The sequence below is a fragment of the Anopheles arabiensis genome, chromosome 2 (assembly GCF_016920715.1).
Source record: "Anopheles arabiensis isolate DONGOLA chromosome 2, AaraD3, whole genome shotgun sequence".
In the NCBI taxonomy this organism is placed as follows: domain Eukaryota; kingdom Metazoa; phylum Arthropoda; class Insecta; order Diptera; family Culicidae; genus Anopheles; species Anopheles arabiensis.
The window spans coordinates 45223084-45250235 of record NC_053517.1 but is presented as its reverse complement, the minus strand read 5'-3'; the positions used below and the strand labels follow the sequence as shown (position 1 = coordinate 45250235).

Genomic DNA, 27152 nt, shown 5'->3' with positions numbered 1-27152 from the left:
AACATAGTTTTTTGCCCTTAAAATTAGCCCATAGAAGTGTTATTCGGACTTCAACTTCTAGTAATCAGAACAGTTTGAGATAAAAAGAGGAACTAGAGAACTTTCCTGATTCGTGCCCCCACAGCACAGTCCTGGTGACCGGGTGATTGACACAATAAAGATTACAAAAGGATTGGCTCTGCGCTACCTGGCTGGATTCCTTGCGGACTCCGCTTTGCCTCCGCTCGTGGGCGTCGTCTACCGTCTTCCAACCGGTCGTCCTCCTGGGTGAGCCGGATGTGTGTCACCTTGATACGTTCCTTCGGCAGGCACTCACACCAGCAGGACATCACGTAATTGGGCACAGCTAGAAGCAGTACGGACAGACGGACACACAGGCAGGGCGCAAAGAAGGTTCCTACCTTTTGTTTTCTTTGCCTTTCGGTTTCACGCTGGCACTCACGGTAGGGCTAAATGTTGTTTTGCCGCTGCAGGTTAGCAGCGCACACCGGCTTGCGTACAGTGACGCACGCACACACATACACGCATTTATGCGCAACTCTATTTAATCGCGACTGTACACCTACACACCGGTTGTCTACCTGTGTTCAGGTATGTACATATTGATGGGTTGGTGTGTGTGTGTGTGTGCGTGGTGGCAGTAGATACGTTTGTTTTGTTGCTGACTCTCTTCTTCCGGCGGCGTAATGATTCCACACCGTCGCCCGGCCTATCATTGTGCCCTTCCCCGCAGGTCGCATCTAGCGTCGTGCGATGGTTTGGGCTGTTTGCAATGAAACACTTTTCAAGTGGTGGTGTTGACGTTGCCGTAGTGTGCCCAACGATACCTTTTTGGAGATTGCGCTAGTAGCGCTCTCGCCTGCACGATAGAATGAGACGGAAAGCACCACGTTTTCTCCCCCCCCTCCCCACGTCTGACTATATTGTCGATCGGTTACTTACCCTGTCACACACTGCGGCGTAATTGCATGGCGTTTCTTGCTTTCCTCCACCGCCTCTGACAAATCGCATACAGCGAAACGATTGCCCCGTGTGTGCCAAACGGTGCTGCCGCTACTTTGCGCAATCGAATCGATGAAGCGCGCGCCTCTCGCGCGAAATACAGTACTCAGACGGTAAGGGTTGGGGAGTGTAAAGGGTTTTCTGTTTTTGTCGGGCATGTGTTGTGGGTGCGGAAAGGGACACCACCATCGCGCGCAAACCAAGCGATGCGACTCACACAACCTGCTAATGAACTGGCTCATAGCACAACCACAACCACACACATACTGCCTCAGCTCGTTTTATCCACGCCACACATGTTGTGAGGGATATGAGTGTGTTTGTGTACGTGTTGAGTGTGTGTGTGTGGTTTTTATGTGTTTTTTGCTTATTATTCTCCCGCACACCGAAAAACACAGGGTGTCTAAAATATGCGTGACTGTGTGTGACGGGAGGGAAAAGAACGAAAACCTGCGGGTCGTCGCCTACTACCCTTGTTGAGCCCTTCTCCTGCACGGTCTCACACCGCTTGCTCACACACGCTCTCTTACTCTATCTTTCGCTCTCTTTCTTGTCAACGCAACTGTTCACTGTGCTGTGTGGCGTATGGTCGCTGTTTCGCTGTAGCACCGTCATCCTGACTGTCGCCGTCTGTCAAGAGAACGAGCGCGCGATTGTGTGTGAGAGTGAGAGAGAGAGTGCGCGAACGTACGAGACGCAAACGAAAGAGAGCGGGCGCACACTCACACAGAAAGCAGCGGAAAGGGAGAGCGTTTTTTTTGTTGGTTAGTGGCGAGCCGCGTGTGCGCTTGGTTGAACCGTCGTGTCCCATGCTCCGTCATTTTCAGTCTCGAGGTAGCAAACGATTCACCGCACGCTGCTGCGCTTTTCTCCATGCCCGGGCATATCAATACACGTATCTGTCGCTAAGGTGTCGATCGTCGCGCGCGCACTTATTGCATCTATTCGCCCTCCCAGCGGATCGGTTTTACAGTTTTGGCAGTCTTTTGTCTAGTACCTAAACCACCGCCCAGTGTTGTACAGCATTAGAAGCATTGTTCGCGCATTGCTGGTTTTGGAATCGGAAAGGTCCAGCACACAGTGAAGTAGCAGCCGCAGCGGCGCACAATAATAAAAGGGAGCAAGAGCGTCGTGTACGAGCGCACGCGCACGCGCGCGCATTTGACGTTTGTGTGTAGGCGTACGTGCGCCGAGTGCGTTTGGGTGATTGGTGTGTGTGTGTGTTGTGTGTGTGTTTGCATATGCTGGGGCGAGAAAGAGAAGCCCAGATCCTTCCGCTCGGATGCTGTCTGGATTGGCAGTAAACGGAGCCTTTGCCATCTAGAACAAGCTGTGTTTAAAAAAAGAGAAAGATAAAGGAGAGAAAGAGAGATAGAGAGAGATAGAGCAAGCACGAGAGCAGAACCATAGTGCGTGACAAGCTAACCTGTGCGCGCACCAAAAAAACAAACCCACCGAGCTGCATTTGCGCATATTGCACCCGCACGACGGCGTTTTGGGAGTTGAAGAACCTTTTAATTTTCCATTTCCACCCTGCCCTGGCGGTTTGTGGTGTGTGTGTGTGTGTGGGTTTGGGTAAAGTGTTCAGCTTTTCATCTTTTTTTTAGTGCTTGGTTGAATGAACAGAGCACGGTCCACCCTGTCGTTGCTAACGCCAGAGTGCTCTGTTGGTAGTAGATCGTTTAGAAGTGGCCAGAGTCGATCGTGTTTGCATTTTCCCGATTTGCCGATCTGGTTTGGTGTTGTGATCGTGATCCGGTCGTTGTTTTCCCTGTGCTGCACCGTGAGTGATAGCTGTGTGTGTGTGTGATCGCTGGGAAGCTTGTAAAATATTAGCCCGCCGTCGGTTGTGTGTGCCGGATATGAACGATTTCATCTCACTGTCCGGCCGTCCGACCCAACACAACACACACTGCAGTTCGGTTCCGGTTGATGCATCTGCTAACCCAACGGCGCGGGGGTGTTTGTGTGCCCGCTAGTCGCCCTGTGTGTGTATTGCTAGTAAACGTCTCGACGGTGAAGTGGTTTGTTTGAACGCCCTCCGACAGGTGCTTCAGTATCGTGCACACCTTTAACTTCGTTGTAAGACGTGAGCGTGTGTGTGTGTGTATGTGAATGGTCAACACGTAAAATCACGTGCAAGCATATTGTTACAAGTGTGTATAATACGCGTTCCCGTTGATTCCTGCGGTCGCATAGCTTAGAGCAGCGCACAACTCACAAACCCCAAACAGGGAGACCCTACTTGGGTGTCTCGCTTCCCTGTCTGACAGGTGTCAAACGCGAGTGACAGTGCGTGCGAAAGAACATAAGCCACAGAGCCCCATCTCCCACCACCCACCGGAAAGCAAGACAAAACACTGCACTCTTCCCCCCCCCACCAACCCGTCCCGTTCTTTCTGGGTGGGACGAGAAGCTCGGTGCGAAAGTAGAAGGAATAGTTTCACCCAGCCCTGACGCAGTCAATTGTATGAGAGTAAGTTTTGCCTCTTTGCTTTTTCGTTCTTATTTTACACTTTGCTTTCATTTTTCTTACCATCGTACTGTTATTTCCTTTTGGACGAAAGTATGTTTTTACATTTGCAAATGTCCTTATATCTGTTTCATTTTATTTTATTCACCCGCTTTTATCTGTTACCATTTTTGTATTATTATTAAAACATAAAGGAATCCTTTTTTCTACCGATAACAACACTCTTCGACATTTACACAAACACACAACACGATACGCTTGTTTTTGCTTCTTCGCTTTCTGCTGTTTCTGTCTTTCTCCTCTGTGTAGCATTGTAAACAATTACTTTTTACTGCAGTTTGTTTCTACGAGTTTTGTGCATTTTTCAATTACTTTCCCTTCAAAGTCTTCCTTTTTCCCCATTTCCACGAGTTGCATCGGTAGCTTGCTTATGAAAGTGTGTCGTTTGTTAGTTTGTTTGTGTTTTCTTTCCTTTTCTACTGTTGTTCTGCCATTGCCATAGCTCATTTATTCCAACACTTTAGCGTCGTACCTTCTAATGTTTATTTTATGACAGTTTTCCACTTGCACAACTGTTGTTATCTTTTTCTTTCTCTGCTTAACTAATAAAACTGCATCACATTTTCCTACCCCCATCCAAGTTTATTCTTCTGTTGTAGGTTTTGTTGAGTGTGTGTGTGTCTACGCTTTTTTCTCTACCGACACCTTCATTAGTAACTTTTAGCTACAAATCAACGCTCTGTTTTCCCGTTCTCTGATTTCTTCGCCTCTGTTTGTAGTTCTTGTGCTTTGGTTTTTTCCTTCTCTAACACTTTTTATGCATAGTTCCTGTGTGTGTTTTTCTTCTCGATCCATCCATCTATTTCATTTCACAGTTCATAAATAATCGTTGATGCACACTCACACTAGTACGTACTAGTCTTAGTGCTGGTTTTACCTTTCGCTATTGGGTTGGGTGCTTTCTACTTGTTTTCCTTTCTTAGTCACACGCCGGGACGGGATTGAGTTTTTGTATATTTGTGCGGCCAAAACCGAGCTGCAAGACAGTGAAAACGGGTTTCACATTTTGCCGCCCAACAAAGGCTTAGAATGGTAGCCGTTTCTTTTTCGATGGCAAAAACTAATAGAACGTTACCTGCACGCTTATAGTTTTTTTTTTAATTTCACTTTACTTGGTTGCAGGAAACATACTTTCTTTTGTCGGTATGCGGGTGTGTCTCTCTGTGTGCAACAAGTCTTGAGGCAAAAAAAGCTGGAAGTTCATTTTGAAATAAAATTAAACAAAAAAAAAGCGCATCCTCATGCACTTGATCATAGTTAATGAGCGATATGAAGCAGAAGATGTACGCAAGAAGGGAGAGAGACAGACAGAGCTAAAACGCCACGAAAAAATCCTGTTTGTTTGTCGGATGATTTAGACTGAAGATTTTCTCTGGTTAGAAGGATTGAAAGAAAAATACTTAAGTGGAGGTATTTTTTGTCGATCTAAAGTATAATACCATTGCTTTTTCCTGTCTGTTTTGCACGGTCCAGGACTGGGATGTATTTTGCGTGCGTCCATTTGACCGCTTCATTTGCCGCAACGCCAACAATCTTGTTCCCTTTTCCTGTTAGCCAATGCTAGCGCGCAACTCAAGCTGGCAATTGCACCGATAATGGTGGAATGGGTGAGACCAACGTCTTGCTTAATGCCCCGGGAATGGTGTCAGGGGTGCGTCAGGTCAGGAGAGAACCACCTGATGAAGCACACCAAGGAAGCAAGGAGGAAGGGGCGCACAAACTTTTGCCAACAGACTCAACAGGGTGGACGCCCTTATGTTCATTTATCTTTGTCCACCCATTTCGGGTTTTCATCCTGGCCCCTCGTCGTCCATCCTGCCTCTTCAAAAGGATGCTAATGCAGCTCTTCTTCTTCTTTGTCCGGGTCGCTGTCTTTGTTTTCACTTCTATTAAGGAAAGCGAGGTGGAAAAAATATTTTAAACACACACACACACCCACTTTGCGGGCAGGTGGAACTCCTCGAACGCCGGAACGATTAATTATCGTCTCGGATGGGGGAAGAATGTCGGAAAATCTGAAAGGTAAACTCCGGAAGAAGCGCACCCGGAACCGGTACAGAAACTGAGTTGTCAACTTGAGCCTGATTGGCTGTTTTTTTTGTTATTTTTTTTATGTTCATTGGTCTTTTGCCTGCTCCAGTTGGTTTATAACAGGTGAAAGACGCACCACGCTTGCCCCCTTGTGGGTGGGTGTGGTGTGCTTGCTTATTAAAAATTCACCCCTCAAGTGAATTGTTGATCCTTTGCCCGTTCAAGGATCGCGTGATTAGAAACCATTTACACAAAAACTGTGGGCGAACGCAGGCGTTCCAGTCCGGTCACGCTTACCATCAACAAACAATGCTGAGGGCGCTGTGTGGGGTGATGGGAAACTGGGCATATCATCCAGCACGCGGAGCAAGGAGTTGATCTATTAGTGGTTGGTTTAATGGGCAATTGCGGTAAGACTATGCACATACTCACACACCCACACGAAGGGAGGAAGTTGAACTCACTTCATTCCCAATTCGTCGCCCCCCCGGCCTGATCCATTATGTATTTTTTTGTTTCAGTGGCGATGCGTGAGTATGTGCGATAATTGACACATGTTGCTTGCGGTTGTACCATTTGCCGGTTAGTTTTGGGGTTAGTTTTCCGTGAGAATCGTTCGGTTGGCGGGTACGCGCGCGTGTGTGTGTGGGCAGGATGGGCAAGCAAAGTTCAACAAATTTTGCCTCCCATCCCCTGACAGATGTTTCGACGGAGAGTGAACTCTTGGCGGGTTTTGTAAGGGAGGTACCAACGGGAGAAAGTGATTCATTTTTAATGCAGGAGAGGTTTTTGCTACCTATCGCCATCCTCTTTCCCCTTGGATTGATAGCTCGAAATCCAATTAGTAGGCTTGACCGCAAGCAACGTTTGCTATGAGGTCGTGTCGATTGGCCATTGTGCAGTAGTGGAATTGTCGATAGCGTTGGGCACGCGTTCAGAAATCGATGATAGGTATTTGAGCCTGGCGACGCTTTGGTCTTTTTTAAGGTCACGATTTAAGAAGTTGTTACGAAGAGTGGTGGGTCCTCTGGAGTGTACTTACGACTCCGATTCCTACTCCAGTTATTATTACCCGTGGTGTCGAAGTCGGCTGGAATCAGAATCAAACTAGTGTTGCAGTTACCCGAAGTCCGTCAGAGTTGGACCGGCGTTCCATATTGTTAAGTTTTTTCGTCTTTTGCTTTGTTTGTGCACTTTGTAAACAGACGTTTGTAGCTTAGCGACAACAACAATGCTTTGCGACTGAGCGACCCCGACCAACTCGGGATGAGTTCAACTATTGACTAGTGATTGGTAAAGTTGGCCAAGATCCGGAGTCGACTCCGATCATTTCGGAATCCACTCTGGAAGTTAGCTCGGGAAGCACCCAGCATTATTCGGAGTGGTTAGGAATCGTCCAGAATCGCCCGGAGTCGTTCGGGGTCGTCCGAAGTCGTCTGGAGTTGTTCGGAGTCGTCCGGAGTCGTCCGGAGTCGTTGGGAATCGTTTGGAGTCGTTGGGAGTTTTTCGGAATCGGATGGAGTTGAAGTCGCCCGAAGTCGACCGGAATTGCCCTTCGAAAAAAGACCTATATACGAAGAGCACGCACAAAGTTAAAGACAAAAAAACCCAACGAAATAATATGCCTGATCACTAGCACATTACACACAGATGTGTTTCCTGTTGACCCCTGTTGACATCGACTACGGTCGACTCCGATCTACTCTGGACGACTCCGAATGACTCCAACTCCAGCCGACTCCGGACGCCTCTGACGACTCCGAACGACTTCGTACGACTCCGGACGATTCCAAACGACTCCGGACGACTTCGTAAGACTTCTAACGACTCCGGACGACTCCGGCCGGAACTGATGGTTCGGATTTTGACGGAGTTGGAATCGGACTAACAATAGCCGGAGTTGGATCGGAGTCATGGGTGCGCTACAAAGAGCACATCACTATTCTGGACGGTCGAAGTTGTGCCGATGCCTCCAGGCGACTCTAATTCAAAACGACTTCAACTCTTAATTCGAATAATTCCTCCCAATGACTTCAAATGACTCCGGACAATTCCGAATGATTCTGGACGGCTACGGACAATTTTTGTAGGGTCGGAGTCGATTCGGATTCCCATTTCATGTATCTAATAACAAGTTCGAACAAAGCTATCAACATTTACTGTGAAAGTTTAATCCACTAAGAAGTCCCGTATTCCGTGCATTTAATCTGACCTTTACAACTGTGTCCTACAATTTGCAACGTAAACATACGGTCTTTGACATGTTCGGTAACCGAAGAAAAAAGAAAAATAAAACCTGGCCATCATGTCATCGAATGACTGTCACTATCACAGCTGCCCGGTCGCAGCACCAGCAGCAGCTGCCTTACCGACCGAATGTGACCGATAATGCGTTATTGACTGTTTGACTTGCCGCTGTCGACGTACCGTGTTCGCCGTGTCGTCGATACACACGTAACCACACAAAAAGGGCACGGAACGTGTGCAAACCCGTGCAAGAGGAGCCGAGCAATCGGATCGGTGCGACCGACGTGCGTTTTGCTAGCGTCATGCATAAAATATAGCCGATTAAGGGTAAATATTTAGATAACTGGGCACCCAAACCATCCCTTCCCTCCCTCCCCCTTTCCGCTGCCGGGCAGGACGTGTGGTGTATCCGCCCGGCTCGATGCAATGGGTGTAGTGTGTCGAATGAAACGAGGTTTTCATCGGGCTTCTGCAACGATAAGGCGTGCATTCAACAACGCGTCACTTTAGGGCAGGCCAATTTTGTAAGTGTTTAGAAATTATATCGTTGTAAAATCTCAATGCTCAATCCTAATTTAATTCGCATTGTATACTCCCAAATGATGGCGCTGTGAATTGATTTCGCGTTGCATTGCACAGCAACGATTCCTTGTACTGACGTTAGCGATTGTTTATTTGCTTTCCTAAACCATCACAACAGGCGCTCCTGTTGTGGAAGGGGTTTGAAAGGGTAACACGGGCATATGATTTGAGGAAAAAAGTGTAAATCGAATGGAAACGCGGCAAAAAGAGCGGCAGCGGGCGGTAGACCATTGTTTACATAGTCCCCACATAGTCCCTGTCACAGGAGCCGCCTGCAGGGAGCTGTGTAGGTGTATAAATTTCTCCATTACCATCACCCCTTCCCGGCTGGGATGGTATTTGTTAGCAAACGTCATCAAAATGGGGCAACGCGTTATCCCACTCGCCTTCATAAATCAAGCGCCGGTAGTGAAGAGTTAGCCATTGTGGTAGGGTCCAGCAGCAGTTCGGCGGAAGGGTTACAGAGCCGTCTCGGCTCGGCTGTCCAATGTGGTCACAGCACACATTGTGCCGGCCGTGGGGATGATTGCGTACATTAAACACGGCCAACCAACCACCGCTGGTTGGTGTGGCAGGTAAACAATTATAATACATTAGCCTAACCCACCGGGTGGTAAATTGTTCGATTTGTTGCCGTTTTTTTCCTGCCTTGCTGCGCTATTATAGGTGGATTGTTTTGTTTCGGTGGGCGATTTATTGTTTGGCCTGGGTGTTTGTGTGTGGAGCGCAATCCAAAAAAAAACAGGCGTTCAAGGACGGGCGCATTTGTCTGTTGATTTATGTGAACCGGGAGATTTAAAAATAGATGTGCAGATTCAAAATGATGCAAGAAGAATTAATAAGAACAACATTTAATTTTGATTCTATTTTCCGATCATTTGTTTGGGAATTAGGAGAATTATTGGAGAATCATCCATAGAGTCAAAAACAGTGTAGTTTGTAAGTTAATACCGGAATGCGCATCGGTGTGTTGATTTATTGGGAAAGTATTGATTTTCCCCAATTCATTAACTTATCAAGACCCGCAAGCTAACCCCCTCGATCCCTATCTCATACAGGCACCTGCCATATCCCTAATATATGGGCACCGAAGGCAATGCGAAGGGGATTGCTGGCATTAGGTTAGCGCGTGTGATAGTATGTGAAAATGTCACCGCCATCGTCACAAGGAAAGGGGGATTTTCATCGCAAGGTTTTCCTACGAATGGTAAAACCGCGCGCCACAATCGATGACGATAGAGGGTGTGCGGTATCTCGATACGTGTTGGAATTGGGTTACGAAATTGATACCTCAAGTCCATAACTCGATCGTTGGCGCAGAGAGGCGTTTGTGACGGGGCGCGTACACTCGCTATGGCATTTTTACTTTCCCTCAGCATTCTTTTTTGGGTGGGACGATTAACTAAGTGAGCTTAGTGGTAAACAATAACTCAGCACCTAGAGAGAAACGGAATGGAATGAAGCGAAATGTAAAATCGAACGATTTCTCACTCTGATGCACTGCATTTCTGTTTTTGAGCTCCATTTGATGATCGAGCGAAAGTAAACGTGAATTGTTTAGAGTTTTATGTTTATTTCACGTTTTTTAAATCAAAATGTGTCACTTTGTTCAGAGAAAGAATGAATACTACATTCCGTTACAAATTACACAAAAATAACATTTAAAACTAAAATATTTTACTCATCATTTTTGCGATGCGTTTCTGGTGTCAGCGTCATTTTTATTTGTGTCAGCGAGGTGAAGCAAAATTGTTTATTTAATATTAACAGCAGAAACAGTTATAGTTAGTTGAAGAATTGGATGTCATTTTCTTACATACATTTACTTGCGGGAATTTTGTAAGATATCGCCAAAAACAATATTTCACGATCACTAGATAACTAATTTGATTAGAGATGGGTAACTCTGATTTGGATTCATGAATCATAATGAATCTTTGATACGAATAAATGAATCTAATCCTTAAGTAATTCATGAATCTATTAAGAATTCATGAATCTATAAAGATTCGCAAATCTCTAAACATTCATACATATCTAAAGATTACGATGAAATGATGTATAGAGCTTAGTTATTATTGATAACTGCTGTAGGGAGTCATGCATCTCTTTAGTTTAATAAATGTATAGAGATTCATGAATCACTACAATAATTTTGATAATTTTTCTTTCTACAATTGCTACTTAAACAATGTTGATTTTTTATGAAAGTTACACTTCACTCAACAATAATTTTGTATTTACCAAACGAAAGTGTGAAAAGGGCATTCTGAATTATTTCTCTCGCTGAATCAAGATTGTGCATCGTGTTATTAGTAAAAAAACCATCACCAGATTAACCAAGCAATATGTTTTCAATGAAGTCATCTTCCTCGGCAAAATGGGATTACGGAAAGCCAGCAACTCATGCCTTGTATGGCTACCCGATTGTGATGTATTTATTTACCATAGCACTGCCCAAGGGAAAGGAACAATATCCGTGTCGGGGATGTTTTCAATAAAATTTCACCAAAAGAAGATGCTGGAGCAATCATATTCACGAAATTCCTGCAGAGAAGCGCTCTTCTTACCCACAATAGTTGTATTTGCTTAAAAATTACACAACGCAGCAAGACATTCAACGCGCTTTCTGGGCCGTGCATGATGGTGTAGCTTGTGCGAAATGTGAAAACGTCGATCCAGCAAAAGTATTTGTTTACGACGATTCGTTCCACTACACCGAAACAGAGCGCTTCCACGTGTTTTGTATCGCTTTCTGCTGATCATTACACTTTCCCCACTCTGGCATGGCGACAATTTCTAGCACTGAGGTTAGGTGAGTAGTGTGAGTTGAACAATTGTCGAAAGAATAAAAACTTAGCAAATGATGGGAAACAACACATGGTATAACAACTATTTAGAAGAGTTTTGCTCTAACTACTACACATGATATTGATTGAAACTGTGCATGGAAAGAGGCACAACATGTATCGTGATTGTTGACATTAACGTCGATATCGTTCCATTAGCATATTGTAGCCGCAACCGCAGACTGTTGTCGTCATTGTGTGTTTACTTTGTCGATTGGCAAGATAGCGCCAGTGTGTGTTTGTGTGTATGTAAGGGTTGAATGCGATTGAAAACCCTAACCTCCCCCCTTTTGCGTTTCTAGATCCTATCGGACGGGGTTCAGTCGTGCGCGATAGCATGAGCCTACTGCGAATTAATATTTTTTTGGGGGCATCTTTTGTGACACGATGACTGCTTTTTCACCCTTTCTTTTTTTAACACACAAACTGTCACAGGTTTCCACATAATCAGCACGATCAGCTCGAACGTGGCGACGGTGGTGGGCTGAAGGGGAAATGCACCAAGGGACAAGGGAGAACTACGCTCCCCTCCATGCCCATATCTGTCCTTTCGCCCGGGGCTGTGTAATGTAAGCAATTTTCCAATTTTCATCCCTTTTTCCCGAAACTCAACACGTGTGCGGGGGGGCGCGGAATGGATGGGAGTCGCCTTTCGGGGACAAGCTTTTGCTGTGCGCTATTAATACATTTCCACACGACGCACTCCGGGTCTGGGTTGTGGTAGGCAGGGGCGTATATGAACGGCAAATGCAACGTTTACTGTAGCCTCCCTCCACATCCGCCTGAACCGTCGCTGCGCTGCAGCAGCTTTGCGAAACCATGATGCACCAGGGCGGGAGTCCCCGGGAACGCTGCTAGTGGGTAATAAAAATTGTGATTTTTTACTTTTTTGTGCATGTTGTGCTGCTGTCGTCAGTTATTGCGATGGGTACTGTAAAACCGAAGTACACCCCTTTCTTGCTGCTGCTTCTGCAAACTTTTTTGGGGCAAGTGTGTCTGTGGGTAGAAAGTGCGTGGACATTTGCGCACGCTTCCCAAAGAGATTGGTGTGGTGTGATGTCTTTCCTTGGGTGTTTCGCGTGAAAGTGCATCCGTTGATGGATTGCTGCTGCTGCTGCTGCTGCATGCAATCGAAGTGAAATGTGGGAAAGATGACATGTTTTCGAAAAGTTTGTATGCAGCAAAATTCCTATCGCATTTTATTGTACTCTGTACGGGTACAATGGCATGCATATCGACATGCATTTTGCCTGTAAATAGCGAGTGTGAAGAGCATTGGAGTAATAAAGAGGATAAGGATTTTTGCACGAAATTCTTCCATTTTAAATATTTTTATGAATTATGCCAGGCTTTTTTGCTATTTGTTGATAAAACACTAGGTAACGGGAATGCTCATCAAATCTTCAATAATTGTTTGTGGCAAAAAGAGATGCTTTTCATTTCATTTTTATTTCATTTATTTAATCCAATATCCGTCATCAAGGTAAAATAAACCGACTTAAAACTAATAAAACACTAACAAATAAACAAAATCATTCATGAAAAACTAAGCCTAACTAAACTAGTCTTGACCTAGCAAAACATAAAAGAAAAAAAAAACACAGGTATAGCGTAGCGGCTATCATAAACATACTGAAAAAAGAGAGTAAATGAAAACTAAGAAGAGGAATGAAAGAGAATTAGAAGAAAAAATACGGTTACGGAAAGAGTTAAGAGAGGAGTCGAAATCAAAGAGATTGTAAAAGAGGTTAAACAACCTGAAACAGGATAGAAGAGGATCATTGAAAGTATAAAGAGTATGACGTGTTTCAATTGACAGAGGATCACGTGGACGAAGAGAACGAGAGGGGAACATACAGTGAGATGGACGAGAGTAAATCAGGAGCATCAGTAGCAGCATCTGCAGTTTTTATTCATGTTTTAATGTTTAACCAGTACGTTTCACGGAGTTATATTTATTTTTTCATTAATTCATTGGTTTTAAACTAATGATTCAAGTTCCTAATGTTAAAACTTCGCACTAATGAAACAGCGAAGAATAAAACTGTAAAGCAGTTCAACAGAAGCACCTTTTGAGTAAATAACTTCGTCATTCGTCACAGTAAACGGTGACTCACACAAAACTCTGTAAGCCAGCTTGAAGGGTGTGTAGGTGCATGTGCAATAATTGAAAACATGTGCCAAACGTTAAAAACGGGGTGGGACAATAATACTCCGTCGGACTTTTAATGAAGCAAAATGGAGCAGGTCCTCCATCCATTCAGAGAACGGTAGCGCGCGCCTCTGAATGTTTGTTTAATATTGGTCTAAAGATAGAACCATCCGCCCAAAACACATGCGCTGGTGTCGTCCAGCAGGGGCAGATCTTTGGAAGGTTTGGCAGTAAAAATTTGCGCTCTGGGGTTAGTGTCTGCAGGCGATGCAGGAGCGCGCGTTACTCAAGAGGAGTAGAACAGACGGCACATGTTTTTCATCTTCCACATGTTTCCTGTGTGACGGAAACGGGCGTCGATTAAATGCTAAAGTATTGGGTATTTGTTATTTATTTTGCTTTACTTTTCCTTAATCGTGTTAATGCACGATTGTAGAGACATAAAACGACACTCTTTAACACATAAAACTAATAAAAGATTCTCGTTTTCTTTCAATCCGTCACACACCGGCAAGAGAGAGACTAAACATTGATTGATGAATCTGAGCTGCCCTTCCGACGCACGGCAGTTTACAGCCAGTTATCGCGGAGAGGGAGACCCATTTTGGGAGATTCCAATAAACACAACCGTCAATGTTTTGTGGTGCCTCCCAGAGGGAATCATAAACAACAATTTTCTCATGTTTTTTCGGTATTGAAAAGGCGCAATAACGAATTCAGTCACCAGGGAGCAAGGAGTGTTCCGTGGGTGGCCCATTGATACTACTGAAAAGAATCTCTTTCGAGAAGGCGATGATACCCGCCCATTCTATCCGCTCGTACTCGCCCCGTTGTGACAACAGCAGGATGTGCCACTGGGACGTGGAGTTGGTAGTTTTAATTGAAAATTAATTCAAATTAATTGTGTACCGTAATGAATTCGATTATGATGAGCAGCAACGAGGGGTGGGAGCTGCTCCTACTTTCGAGTGAATCACATTAAATCTGGGCAGTTATGATGGTTGGTTAGTCAGTTGGTTGGGGGTGGATCGATATGATTGTTCACCTAACCCACCCACTCGCACCGAGGTACCGGGAACGGAAAGCCGAATGCATTAATGGCGGGGCGGGGCATTTGCCTAAGGTGTGGAGAGTTTTAATTGACTTTCTTCATCAATTGGCAACTATTTTCGTTTCATCAACACCACTGCTCTCGCGTGTGTTGATAAAGTTTACCCCTCATTCGGCGTTTGCCTAGAATCTATCAACAATCAGCCGTGCGTAATTGCTTGCCAAGGATGAGGTGTGACTGTGCGGTGTGCGGTTTGCGTGTGCTGTACGACGTTGCCGGGGTAGGAGCGGAAGGTGGGTTTCCCTAATTTTAAAACAACTTTTCCGTTCACATCCTCCCGCCAACCCGCTTCGACTTTTTCTGCCCCAAAAACAACTTTACCCGGAATGAGGTTTTCATCTGTGAAAATGATAAATTTAATCCTTTTTGGTTTTTGCGCTTTCCCCCAGAGGTTGTGTTGTGATTATTATTTTCAAATAACGTTAATGGCGTGCGAGCAACAGGGAAAAGCGTCGTGATTTTGTGGGTGTGTGTGTGTTGTGTGCGTGTGTTGCGAATGTGTATGTAATTTATTGAGAAACCCGTTTTTGAAGTTAGAAAACGTGAGCGCGCGTGTGTAATACTTGTGTGTAACTTATCAATTTAGGTTTTTTATGCGTTTTATTTTAGCAGAGAAGTAATTTCTTCCCTTTCCTTTTTCAAACGCCTGTTTGAGCTATCACAGGCTTTCTCTTTGTCACCTGTTTGATTAATTACAGTTGGGGAGCAAGTTTTTGGTTGCGCTTGATTGGAGGAATGTTTTTTATTTTTTATACAGATATGGAAAAGCTTTTCAGCTGCTGGCGTTTGGGAGAAAACTGTTTCAAACGAATGTTCTGTGCTTGGTAATTGATGGTATACTTGGGGAAAAAGTATGGTTTTACATTTTCACACATCATACAGTGACGGCAACCTAAAGTCGGACACCTCATATTTTCACGTAGCATCACAATGTTGGGCAATATGGAGCTGAAATTAAATACTTATAATAATTAGTCATTGATCTTAGTAAAAGGCTACATTGGTACTTCATGTGCGTACTTAAAAATCTAAGTTTCGAACACCTGTTCCAAAAATTAACAAAATGGATATGCTTGGTGTTTCATGAATTTTAAAGATATCGGCCTGATATTGTGAACCAGCATAGTCAAATAGTATTTAAATCAAAATATGAAGACAGTGGGCCAGTACTCAGATTCAGAAAATATACAGAAAATCTCGAAATCAGCACATATCTTTGGTAATGCACGATGCAACTAGTTGTTCGATTTAGGGTAACCACCACTATATACATATAGATTTGGGAATGTAATTACAGTGTAGCGCCGTTTATTCGGGTACCTTTTATCCGGCTCTCCGTTTATTCGTGCTGTTGTGAAATGACAGTTCAATACAAAGGTGATATTGTGTTATGAGGAGGATATTTGAAAAAGCGGTTATAAGAGCACATTGTCATAACAAAAACACTATAATTCATGACAAATTTCAAATATTCTCATTGGAAAAAACATGAAGTTGATAAAAATTATTTTATCAAAAAATAAGAAATTTTCCAAAACCTAATCAGGAATTGGTGATAAAATATAACATTTGACTCATTATCCGTGCTATTCGCATATCCGAGTCCCGAGAAGCCCGGATCGGAAACGGCGCTCCAGTGTATTTCAAATCAATTTATAATCTCAAATGATTAAACGAAATGAAATAATGATTTAAATGAAATGTGTGTTTCAAGTATTGTAATTCAACTACCGATTTCTTTATTAAACTTTTAATTTGTGGTTGTGAATTGACTAAAGCTATATTATATGCGATTAGTTCTATCTAGCTTCCTGTTGGTCGTAATTTGATCTAACATCATGAATTTCGTGTACTAGGAAAGAGCTCTTTTTCGTTGTGAATGAATGCTGGGTTTAGTGGTATGTTTAGAGTTTGCTTGAATCCTACAACGAAATCGATGCTGAATGTTAATGTTCAGCGGTTAGTTGTGATTTTTTGTGTTTCCTTTTTCGGCACTGCTGCGATTTAAAAACGTTTTATGTTGATTCATTCTCCCAGTTTACATTGGAACAGAATCATATGCTATTTCAGCTCAGTTACCTTTTATTCGAGTTTTTACTTCTTACTAATACCGCTACAAAACTGCAATGGACCAACTTTAGCACGTATCTAGATCAATGGGAGCACTTGTTAGTGGAGGAATGCTAATCGGAATCGCATTGTTGTACTTTGTTTTCCTCCATACGAGGCAAATCTATGAATGGATCTCGATTGCGTTTATTTATACCGATTCGATGCTACGCTATATTTACAAACTCGATCAAATGGAGGTCGAATGCCGCTTCGAACGCGTTCGTGTCGCTCGTACAATCCATTCAATATTTTTAGTTATATGTTTTCGTTTTTCGTTTGTCGTTATGTTTGCACCCCGAGCTGCCGCCCGATTTCCCTCGTTCGGCCAGCCGTTCTACCTCCGCTCGGCGCGGCGTAGGATAATTTTCAACGTTCATTGACTCGTACGGTTGCAAACGGTCGCTATCTGTCAACAGAAGGCGCTTGAAGAGCCGTAAAAAATGAGCAACAAGACCACTTTCTTCTACTAGCCTTGCCATACCCGTGTTAGAGGAAAAATGTATGTGTGTGTGTGTGCCTAGCAATTTCTTGCGTCGTAGCAGTAGTTCCCGCCTGTCGGTTCAATGATGTGTACCGTAAGTCGGCCTCATCCCATATCATGTCCCTTACCCTTGTGTGGTCGCAAAGGGGCAAAGAAATGAGCAACAAGAAACAAAATAGGAAAAGAAAAAAAAAGAAAAACGACATCGACTATGGGTCGCATACGGTGACATATCTGTTTCATGTTCCTTATTTTTAGGGGCAACTTGTTGCGCGTACATCGGGGCGGGACGGCTTTCTCCACCCGCCGTTTAACGCCGGCTGCTCGTCTAGGCAGTGTGGATAAATGGGTGCTATTCCTGATTCCAATAAGGGAGAGAGGGGCTTAGATGTGTGTATGTGGTGTGCATTTTTTTGGTTGCTTTCGTTGCTGTGAATATCACCGTTTGCGTGGCAGTGGGCTGGTGCGCACCTCCCTGTTACCCAGGGATAATGGTTTAGAGAGATAATAACAATCATAAATTTGTTGTGTTGTATTGCGTTTAGTAGTTGCGTGTGCTCTGCCGTACGGTACGGTGCGACTACGGGAAGGTGCTTCTATGCACGTGGGCGGCGTCGTGTGTTGTGTGTCGTACCCATGGGAGCCGGCAACCGGGACGACCGAGTTACGATGTCGATATTTTTACGCCGAAATAAACTGCCCCGAAACGACGCAACGGCTAGAACCACCACCGCATGTTCCCTAAGCTATGTGTGCTTGTTTGGCCTGTCATACTTTTTTACACCAGCGAGGGATGATTTCATTCCGTCTTTCATTCTTATTTTGGGCAGGGTGGTAGGGTGGGAATGGGGGATCTACACGTCGTGGTCACCGCTGCATTTGCGCGGCTACAATTATTTTTTTGTGAGACGATTCGGGGAACAATAATGTTGTTGGGATGCGTTTGTTATATTTTTAGGACACCGTTACGTTGCACATTGTGTGCAGTTTCCTCTTGCGATTTTAAAAACATGTTAAAGAAAGAGTTATCTGCATAATTTTGAGTGAACCCATCAAATATGTATCACTTTATCAGAATCGATATGGATATTAGTCAACAGGTAGTAAGCATGTTTTATCATAATGTGATTCTGCACTAGTATATTTAAATATCACATATTAATATCAATTTTCTATTATTAGCATATGCTACATTTGGTAATATTATAAATATCTAGTTTATTAGACCTCCGTATAACAATTCCTCGATATCTGTATTCCATTTTGTGTACCATACGTAAACTATAACCATTGATTAATTAGAAAATATACTTTCTGTAGGGATAAATTATTGTAAAATGTTCTTTGTTCCTATATTCTCTATCCTACTATTTCTTTGGTGGTTTTTCTTTGAGCTATGAATAGAACTATACAAATAAAGTAAAAATATAACTTTCTTGAAATCAAGAAGTACTATTTAAACACACTGTATAGCAAACTCTTCCTGGTTCCTGTTTCCGTACGTTTCGTGTCTAAAAGGTACTGGCAGGGTTTCTCAGTTGAGAAAACTGCGCCACGCTACAAATACATATTTAAAATAAATATCTAACATTACCTTCACATTTTTTACCACATTTTGCATCTTGATTACTGATTCTGTGTTTGTATCTATTTTACATATTTGCATCCTGTGTTTCATTTGTCTCTTGTACAATCTTGAATTGCACCAACTAGCTCTTTCTATTGTAATCTTCTTCTCTCTTGACATACCTTTTTCTCTATCTCTATTTTCGCTCTATTTTATAAACTTTGAAGAATTCTACAAATGCTTGTAATAATACGATGATTTTTTTAATCTATCCTACATTTCTACATACAAAACTGTCTTATTCTGTCAAAACTATACTTTAATGTTCAAATACGCGCGCACACACACTGTATTCTACTCCATAGTCTCTTACACATGTCCACTGCTGGTTTCATTAACTAGTCAAATTATTAAGGCTTCGTATTTTGTCTGCTGTGTGTCTGTCTTTCCACATCTTCATCTTGTATAGCCTTACTTTACACATATCTCTCCTTTTCTCTCTTTCTCTCTCTCTCTCCCTCTGTTTCTCTCTCTGTATATCTATTCTTTCGTCATCTTTACTAACTTCTTCTCTATTCCACTGTCTTCCACGCTCTGTATACTGTTTCTGCGCTCCTTCTAGTAATACGTTTTTTTCTTAAATCTCCGCAAAACACATCTTTCTACCAACACACATACTGTGGTGCACATGTTTTGCTTGCTGTGGTCATGTTTCTTAGCTTTGCATAGCTATCCTTCCTCCATACTGTTCGTACACGAAAGTGGACCGCTATTCTCTTCTCTCCTTAGAATACGTTGAAACATGTTCCAGTGCCCTCTAAAATTCCACAATTTTTTCTTCTTTTTTCTTCTTTGTCCAGTTCGCCCAACACGCACACAAACAGAGAGAGAGAAAGAGGGAGAGTGAGATAAAGATGAAAAATGAGAGAGAAATGATCAGAGAATGAATTATGCGTTAGTGTGTGTTTGTGTGGTAAGGCATAAGCGACGTGTGTTTGTGCCATAAGAACGCTGAGTCGTTTAGTCAGGCACATGGCTGGAACTTACTATCCTTGCATCGATTGCCACCGAAAAAATGCACCACACGAAACTGAATAGCGCAATGAAACTGATACGCGTGAGTGCAATTTGCACCAAAAACAATCAAAATCTGTGTCAGTGTTGGCCACAAACATCATCCGCATGACAAAACTGAGCCCAACGATGTCGATCCTGTACGAGCAGCAGCATCAATAGAAGAAGAAGTAAAAAAACTCCACTCTTTAAATTGATGGAGGCGCCCTGCCTTTTGCACTTAGCCCAGTCCCGTTTAACGCTCTCTCCTCCACTTCGTTATGTACTTTTCCCAGTTGCGAACGATTCCATCATCGAACCTTTTTTGTTTTACTTATCCCTGTAGCTCCTGCTCTTGCTCTGATCACCCAGTCTGCTTTCAATGCCTTTACGACCACGTTTTGATGTCATGTTCGCAACTTCTTCGCGAGACTCACATACACACGCGCGGGCGCGCTATGTTTATTCATAAATTCCTCCTTAACCTTCGCCAACTCCAACCACCCTCTCGCCCCTTTCTCCCACAAAGGGGTGCCATGATCATTCTGCTGAAAGTGAAGTTGGTTGCGTGAATTCCATGCACAAGATTTGCACAAGCTCCTCCTCCTTCCCCCTTCTTTTCGACCCTCCAGTGTCTCCGCGATCTCCTTTACAAGCGTGTCGTTGTGTGTTAGTGGGCGCTTTTGTTATGCGCCATCTTTCACCCTCCCTTTCACCACTCCACCTCTTGAAGTTGAAGCAAGGGGCAGCTGACCGACTGCTGGTGTGATCGTGAGGCTTCTTTTGTGGTTGTCCCTATGGTAAAGATATTTTGGCCAACACCAACACCAAAAATTCTCTCTCTTTTGCGACGATCACGACGACGACGACGACGATGGCGACGAGAAGTAATGTGCGATAGTTTGGATGTGCAGCAGCCTGCAGAGCAGCGACATTTGTGTGTTTGGGCCAGTTTCAGCGTGATGATGTAGTTTCCATTTCCAAATTTCAGACAACAGGCTTTAAGCGATCGGAAGTAAACGTGATGCCTTTCCGCTAATTGATAGTATCATTAAAGTGTTTTATGGTGTACAACAATCTCATGATTGTCATGTTTTATGCTTACAGTTTGTTAAATTTGTTACGTTACCAAGAGTTTGATTTTTAGCTATTGACACATCGAGTTTGTAATTAAAGAAAGAGGCAGAAAAATAGCTCATAATAATTCCAGTGCCGAGAGTGTGTGGTAAAAGAAAGTGGTGACAAAATCCTAAAGTGTATTCTTGTAAAACCAAGGGCCATCATCGGCGATTGCACACATAGATTGCGTGCGTGTAGTAAGATAAAGATTTTAACAGGCCGCGCAGCAGCATCCAATTGCGATTGGACGGAAGTTTCATCTCGCTCTCAAGTGTGTCCAGCTTCGTCAAAGAGTGTGTCAGCGTGTGCAGCTAAAGAAATCGTTCAATTGCTTCAGAAGGGGCTAGCTCTAGCTGCGTGTGTGCGCGCGGACCCAACAGGACTGTGACTGTGCGGCGTGAGCCAACGAGTGTGGACGGGGATCGTCGGCGAGAATCGGTTGAAATAAGCATCAAGACAATCGCGCACCGAGCGGGCACATTTATGTGCAAACAATCTTAAACACGTTGGGTAAGCTGCCTATGAATGTCACCTTCCCGAAACCCCCTATTGCTTATTCTAGCTGTAATTTTACTCATGAAAGTACATAAAATATAGAAACACAGTCTTAAAGTATTTAAAGATATAGTTTTCAATGTCTCGTTCACGGATGAATGGCATAATTTTACATCAAACGTGTACATTATACGGTAAGACAACGGAACATATACGAGTTCTATACAGCGACAGTATGTGAATGTGTAAGAGCTATGCTAATGAAAACGATTGTTTCCACTCTATGTCAGTGTGATCGGAAACGTCTGACGATTCTATTAAATTCATTTCACTTCCTCCCCAATTAGCCCCTGCACTCACTAGCCAGAACCTTCGAGAATAAGTGGACACTTGCGAAGCTCTGGTAATAATATTGTTTGATGCAAAGCCACACATACACAAGATGCAAAGCCAAAAGGGGGAATAGGCTGAGAGATGTATAGTTATTTCAGGTGCAGGAAGGACGTATCGTATTTCCCAGCGGCCTGACTGACGGGAATGTTGGGCTTTAGAGAGAGAGAGCGAAAGAGTTCTGCTTCAGTTCTGGATATTCTGCGGAAGCCTGCATATCGTTTGAATTTAGTGGGCATGCTAAATGTACTGGCCGGTGTGGAGTTGGGTTGTAAAGGAACATGTTCCCCTCGTAGGGAACATAGAATTCTTCTGCAGCCTTGTCGCACTTGTTAGTTCGATGTCATTCTGCGCTGTGATTGTGCGGTGTAGACATCCTGCCGTGAAGAAACAGTCCGGGGCAGAGCTTAAGATGTGGAGAAATACAATACAAACCCCGCTCTCCTGCTGATGGTCGATACTTCACCGATGATGGGAGTATTTGAATAACTTTGTTCGCAGTACAGTTTGTACGCGCAGACAAAATGCACATATTGCATAGAGCAAATTCCAACGCAAGGAATGGACGTCGTAGGCACTGTGTGTAGTGAACCTGGTAAAACATAATGTCGGCATTACGACGAAGGAAGGATCTTACATCTTCAAGGAACGCATAGCGTGCTCCGGGTGCACATAGTCTTGATATGCCGCAAACACAGCCGCTATTAGGTTTGGTTGTAGTAGTTCGTGAATGTGAGGGTTGTTTTTGTTGTTGATGTTCTTGTTGTCGTTGCTCAATACATACATGGCACATCCCATCCACATCCATCATGTTTGTAAAGAAGCGGGGTCGCCGCAGCAAACTTCACTTATTTATTGTTCAATTGACTTTAATAAACTATGACGAGATGTGAATGGTTAGTTTCGTTCGATGTTTGTGTGTGTGTGTATGTCTCGGAGGCGATCGTTAGCGGTGCTGAGCGCGGTGTGGATGAATGTCGCTTCTATTGTCGTTAGGTTGGGCTGAGAGTTGAGGTGTGGGTACTCCCGGAGCTATGGGTGCCACGGTCACATGGCACACTGATGTGATGGTCGCGTTGACGTTCCTCGAGCAAAGGCACACACGCTCAGAGTTGTATCGTACCGACGTGCGTCTCTATGACATACTGCGTATGTGTGTTTGTGTATGTTAATTAAGGCAATTGATTGTGATCGGCTGGCCAAGGGGTCATCCGAAGTTAGCCTGTGGCGTGCTGAAGTCAGACGCGTATGCAAGAGGGTTAGATAGAATAAAGCCTTGGTCTTTGGTCTGTTGTACCGTTTTGAACTGTTTGGCCAAAAACTTGGGTTCGACAGGGCATGTGTGTGTGAGTACTTGTGAAATGAGACAAGAATTGAAGGGAGGCGGTCGATGGTGGTGGGTTCTGGAAGCGGCTCAACGTTTGAAAGGTGACGATAGGCGTGCTCCAGACAACTGGCCAAAGTCATGAGCCGTTCGGGAGGATACGTGTGTTCTGGCTCTAGCATTCGGTAAATGTATGGAAATGGAAATCATTGGTGCGATGATTTGCACAGCTCGAAATAGATCCGAATAGGAGGCAGAGGTTGTGTGGGTTGTGAGCGTTTGGTAGAGAAGACACTGGAGGCTAAAATTCCCTCGCCAGCAGCATGACGAAACATCGGGGGAAATGGGGTGAAGTAGCAGTTGTCATTATCATAGTAAACGTTATCCACCTCAAAGGCAAACAGAACTTTGCATAGTGGTGTCGGTGGTCTTTGGCCTTGTTCTTGGGCATTGGCGACGTTGTCACGGTTGTTGATAACATTCAATTACGCCGCAAATGCGAGGTTTTGCGTTTAATTTGAAGTATGGATTTTGGACTATTTGTAGTGTGGTAAAGATTCCAAGTCCAAGATGGACATTGTTCGTTTTGGGGTTATTTAACAAAATCGTCGTTTTTTTTTAAATAATTGAGAATAGGAAATTCCAAAAGCTTGAAAAGGAATACTCAATAAGAGTTGCTTTCAAAAAGATGGTTAAAAATTCTGTGCAATATTTCACAAGTTGGTTGATTTTTTGGCAAATCTTATTGCAGATTTTTGGCAAGAAAAGTATTCAACATAACTGTTCACAACTTCTACATTAATCATTAACATTACTCTTTCTGAGTTGGTATTAAACCCTCAAAATGTGCACCGCTGCAACCACTCGAGCCGCCTGGGTACGCCCTGGTGAACCGGTTTCACTTTTTACACAGTTTTCCTTTCTGGGGCGCACGCGTAACACCAAATTGTAAGTCAAGTTCAAGGCCTGGTGCAAAAAAATGGTGCTGCCAGACGCACTACACGGCGCACGTTAGGCATCACCGCATGTCTGGTTGCGTCTTGTTTGTATGTCGCGAACGAGACCACCGAAGGAAAAGTGCATTTGTGCCAGCCCGTATACATTACATGCACGGTTTGCGCGCCCGCCTGGAGGCTTTTTCCGCCTTTCGGATCTGTGCATTCGAGTTGCTTGCATTTTTGGTAAGATGGCGTGTGTAATCGTTGCTGTCCAATAGTGTTACGTGTCTTTGGAATAGTGGAGAGGCGGAAGCAGCAGCAGAGCGGTTTGATGAGAAGCTGGATAAAGCGCTGTTTGCAGCAGCAGCAGCAGCTACCTTCACCACCATCATCGCAGAGGAAACATTCGCTTTTCTCAACCGGCCCAAGAAAAGAATGGCGGGGTCGTTTTGGGGTCTCTTCATTTCCTGTCTTCGTCGCGTTTCGAGTTTCCGATGGTGGAGCTGATGGTGGGGCGATGCTTTTTACCCTCTCCACTTGAACGTGTGTGTGTGTGTTTGTGTGCGCCATTGCGAATGACGACACAACAAAGTGTGGAGTGCACACAAGTTTCAATCCGCAGGGTGCTCTGAACCTGCCGCTGTGTTGGTGGCACATTTGGAGGTGGCCTTTCCCGATGGTCAGCCGCTGAAGAAACCGAACCCTCCACTCCGGCAGCAACAGCAAGACGTAGAAGACGATGTTCAAGGTTAACTGCTTCACTCGATCGTCCGCGTGGCTGGAATGGCAGCCAGCCTGCAAGCTTCTTTTTATTTTTGCCATTTACTCTTACTGCTCTCTCTCTTTCGTCCCTCAGCCTGTCTTGAGACGGGTGCGTTTTTGCAAGTGCCCCTGGATGGCGTTTCGAGAGGAAAGCGAGGGGTGCTGTGGCATGGGCTCTCATGGTCGTCTTCGTTGTCTTCAGTGCTGTTGCTTTGGAAGTTTCCTGCGGTCACGGCAACTAGACCTAATACAAGACCTTGTCCCGTCTGGGGTCTGTGTGTGTGTCTCGCCGTGTGCACAGAACCACAGTATATCTTTGAAAGGAACGCAAGTCTTTTCGGGTGGTTATTTGGGGAAAGATCGACTTGATCGGCGGCCGAGGTTGTATTGCGTGATTGGACACGTTTTGGTACATGAAGTGCATGTTGTTAACCATCTTCTTTTAGTCGTAAATATATGTCATATTCACTCGTTTTCACATGAAGCGTTGAGTTTAATAAAATGTATGCTCTCTTTGATCTTCTTAATTTAATTACATATCTGCTAGCGATTTTCTAGCGAAAATATCATATTATTGGGCTAATCGTCGTAGTAAGTCGTAGTTGTGAACAGGCGGCCTTGCGTTTCACTTGCGTATCGGATATAGAAATGTTGTACTTGGCATTGCTAAACGACTTAATCTTCTTCATATACGCATCAAATAGCTGCTTAGTTGCATTTTCCAATTTGATTTCGTGCAATTCCTCTTTCTCGCTACCTTGTGGTGTGGCCAGTGGTGTGAAAATGGGAAATTACATTCCATTTATTTATCCCTCTCCCTTTTGCTGGGAAGAGTTTCGGCAGCTTTGCTATTTCTTGCTGGCGAAAGCAAACATACTCACTCAACTGCACGCGTTTTCCATCGATGGCCCGGTGTTCGATGCAACGTCTTCATGAAGATGTCGAACATCCGTCGCGTTGGGTTTGGCAAAGAGCCAAACAAATAAAAACAGTCTGCAACGGGACAGCAGTTGCCGTGTGCCAAACTTTCTCCCTGCATTTGAAGCTAATTTCCTGCGAACCACAATCACGCGGTTGGATGCACTTGTCGAGTTCATTGCGCGAAGAAATTAGAAAATCGGTCTAAACTGGGATTAGACGAGCAGACATTCAATCAGGTGTGTTTTAACAACGATTTAATGTGTTGACGACAACATTGTATCAACATTACTTTATATTGTATCTAACTAAAAAACCGCTCACATAATGTGTGAAATATTAAATAAAAAGAATCCTACAAAAATTGTCGAAAATCACAATCTTTAGTTGTTATGCAAGTTTTGAAATTGATTTTGTACTAGCTGAACGTGCCGACGGTTTTCGCTCCCGTGTATGGTTGAGCGGCAAACAAAACGTGTTCAAACGGCTGCTTAACCCTTATCGACCTTCCATCCGCCACCCTTATCGGCAGACGTGTGCTTTACGGCACGATTGTTGTCGTGCCGTTTGGCACTTGTTGAATGCATTTTGCAGCGAAATGACACGGCCGCCTGATCGTTCTATCGTTCGCATTCGATCGTGAGGGGCCACCGATTTGCTTCCTTCGTTATACTCACCAACTTGTCTGTCTGTGTGTGTGTGTGCGTGTGTTTGAATGTCTTCCGTTCAGTCGCAAGCCGGTCGTAGCAAAGTTGCACACGTTGTCGTGATGCGAAACGATGATGCTATACTCTGGTGCACGGTGGGGTCGTCCTCCATGATGGAGGACACACTAGCAGCATCCGTAAAGTGTCGTTTCCGTCGTGCGGGAGGCAAAATAGCACACCCCGGCCCCTACTAGCGATGGCTGCAAAGTGATGATTTTCGCTAAAAATAAACCATTATTTATGACGGAAATCTTGGGAACGAGGGACGAGAGCCTCAGACACAGAAGGATATGATATTTGCAGAGCTAACAGCGCGCGACTGAGCTGCTTTGGAGTTAATGCCTCCCGTTCGTTTCAGTCTTTTCCGTTTGGTCGATGGGTAGTGGGGGGGCGGGGGGATGGTGTCAGGTGGGGGACATTCGATAAAGGTGCAAATGTGCAAGGTTTGAAGAAGCTGAGAAGCTGCTGTAATCTTACTGTGAGCGTTCAATTTGGCTCCGGGTGCCATCATAAGCCGAAAGTTGGTAAAAGGACTACAAATCGGAACAACTAAAGCTGTCTTCTGTGAATGTTTGCGTTTTTATCTATTTATTGTACAATTAAACAATGAACCAAAAGGTGTAGAACGTTCGTTTTTACAACTTTTTCTTGAAAAATGGCATCTCTCTTTGTCTTTTTTCTATGTATGTGTGAGGTCTTTTGTCTTTTGTGTATGCATGTGATAAATTTCATGTTTGGATGAATGCATTAAATCATTAAAACATGAAATTTTTACTTTT

The 27152-nt window shown here is 44.0% G+C and overlaps 1 protein-coding gene across 11 annotated transcripts in view; it reads left to right on the top strand.

Annotated features, from left to right (window-relative positions):
• Positions 1-27152, top strand: part of LOC120895453 (polypyrimidine tract-binding protein 1) — a 272802-nt gene that overhangs the window by 49756 nt on the left and 195894 nt on the right. For 2 of the 11 annotated variants that reach the window (XM_040298828.1, XM_040298826.1), the window contains exons 1-2: positions 1801-1995; positions 20828-21349. The exons of 1 other annotated variant lie outside the window; for it this stretch is intronic. Coding sequence is in view for 2 of the 10 variants with exons in the window: in XM_040298836.1 (XP_040154770.1) it covers positions 3473-3478 (6 nt within the window). In the remaining 8 variants the exon portion in view is untranslated. 8 more of the 11 variants (XM_040298836.1, XM_040298825.1, XM_040298831.1 and 5 more) reach the window with 7 other exon arrangements.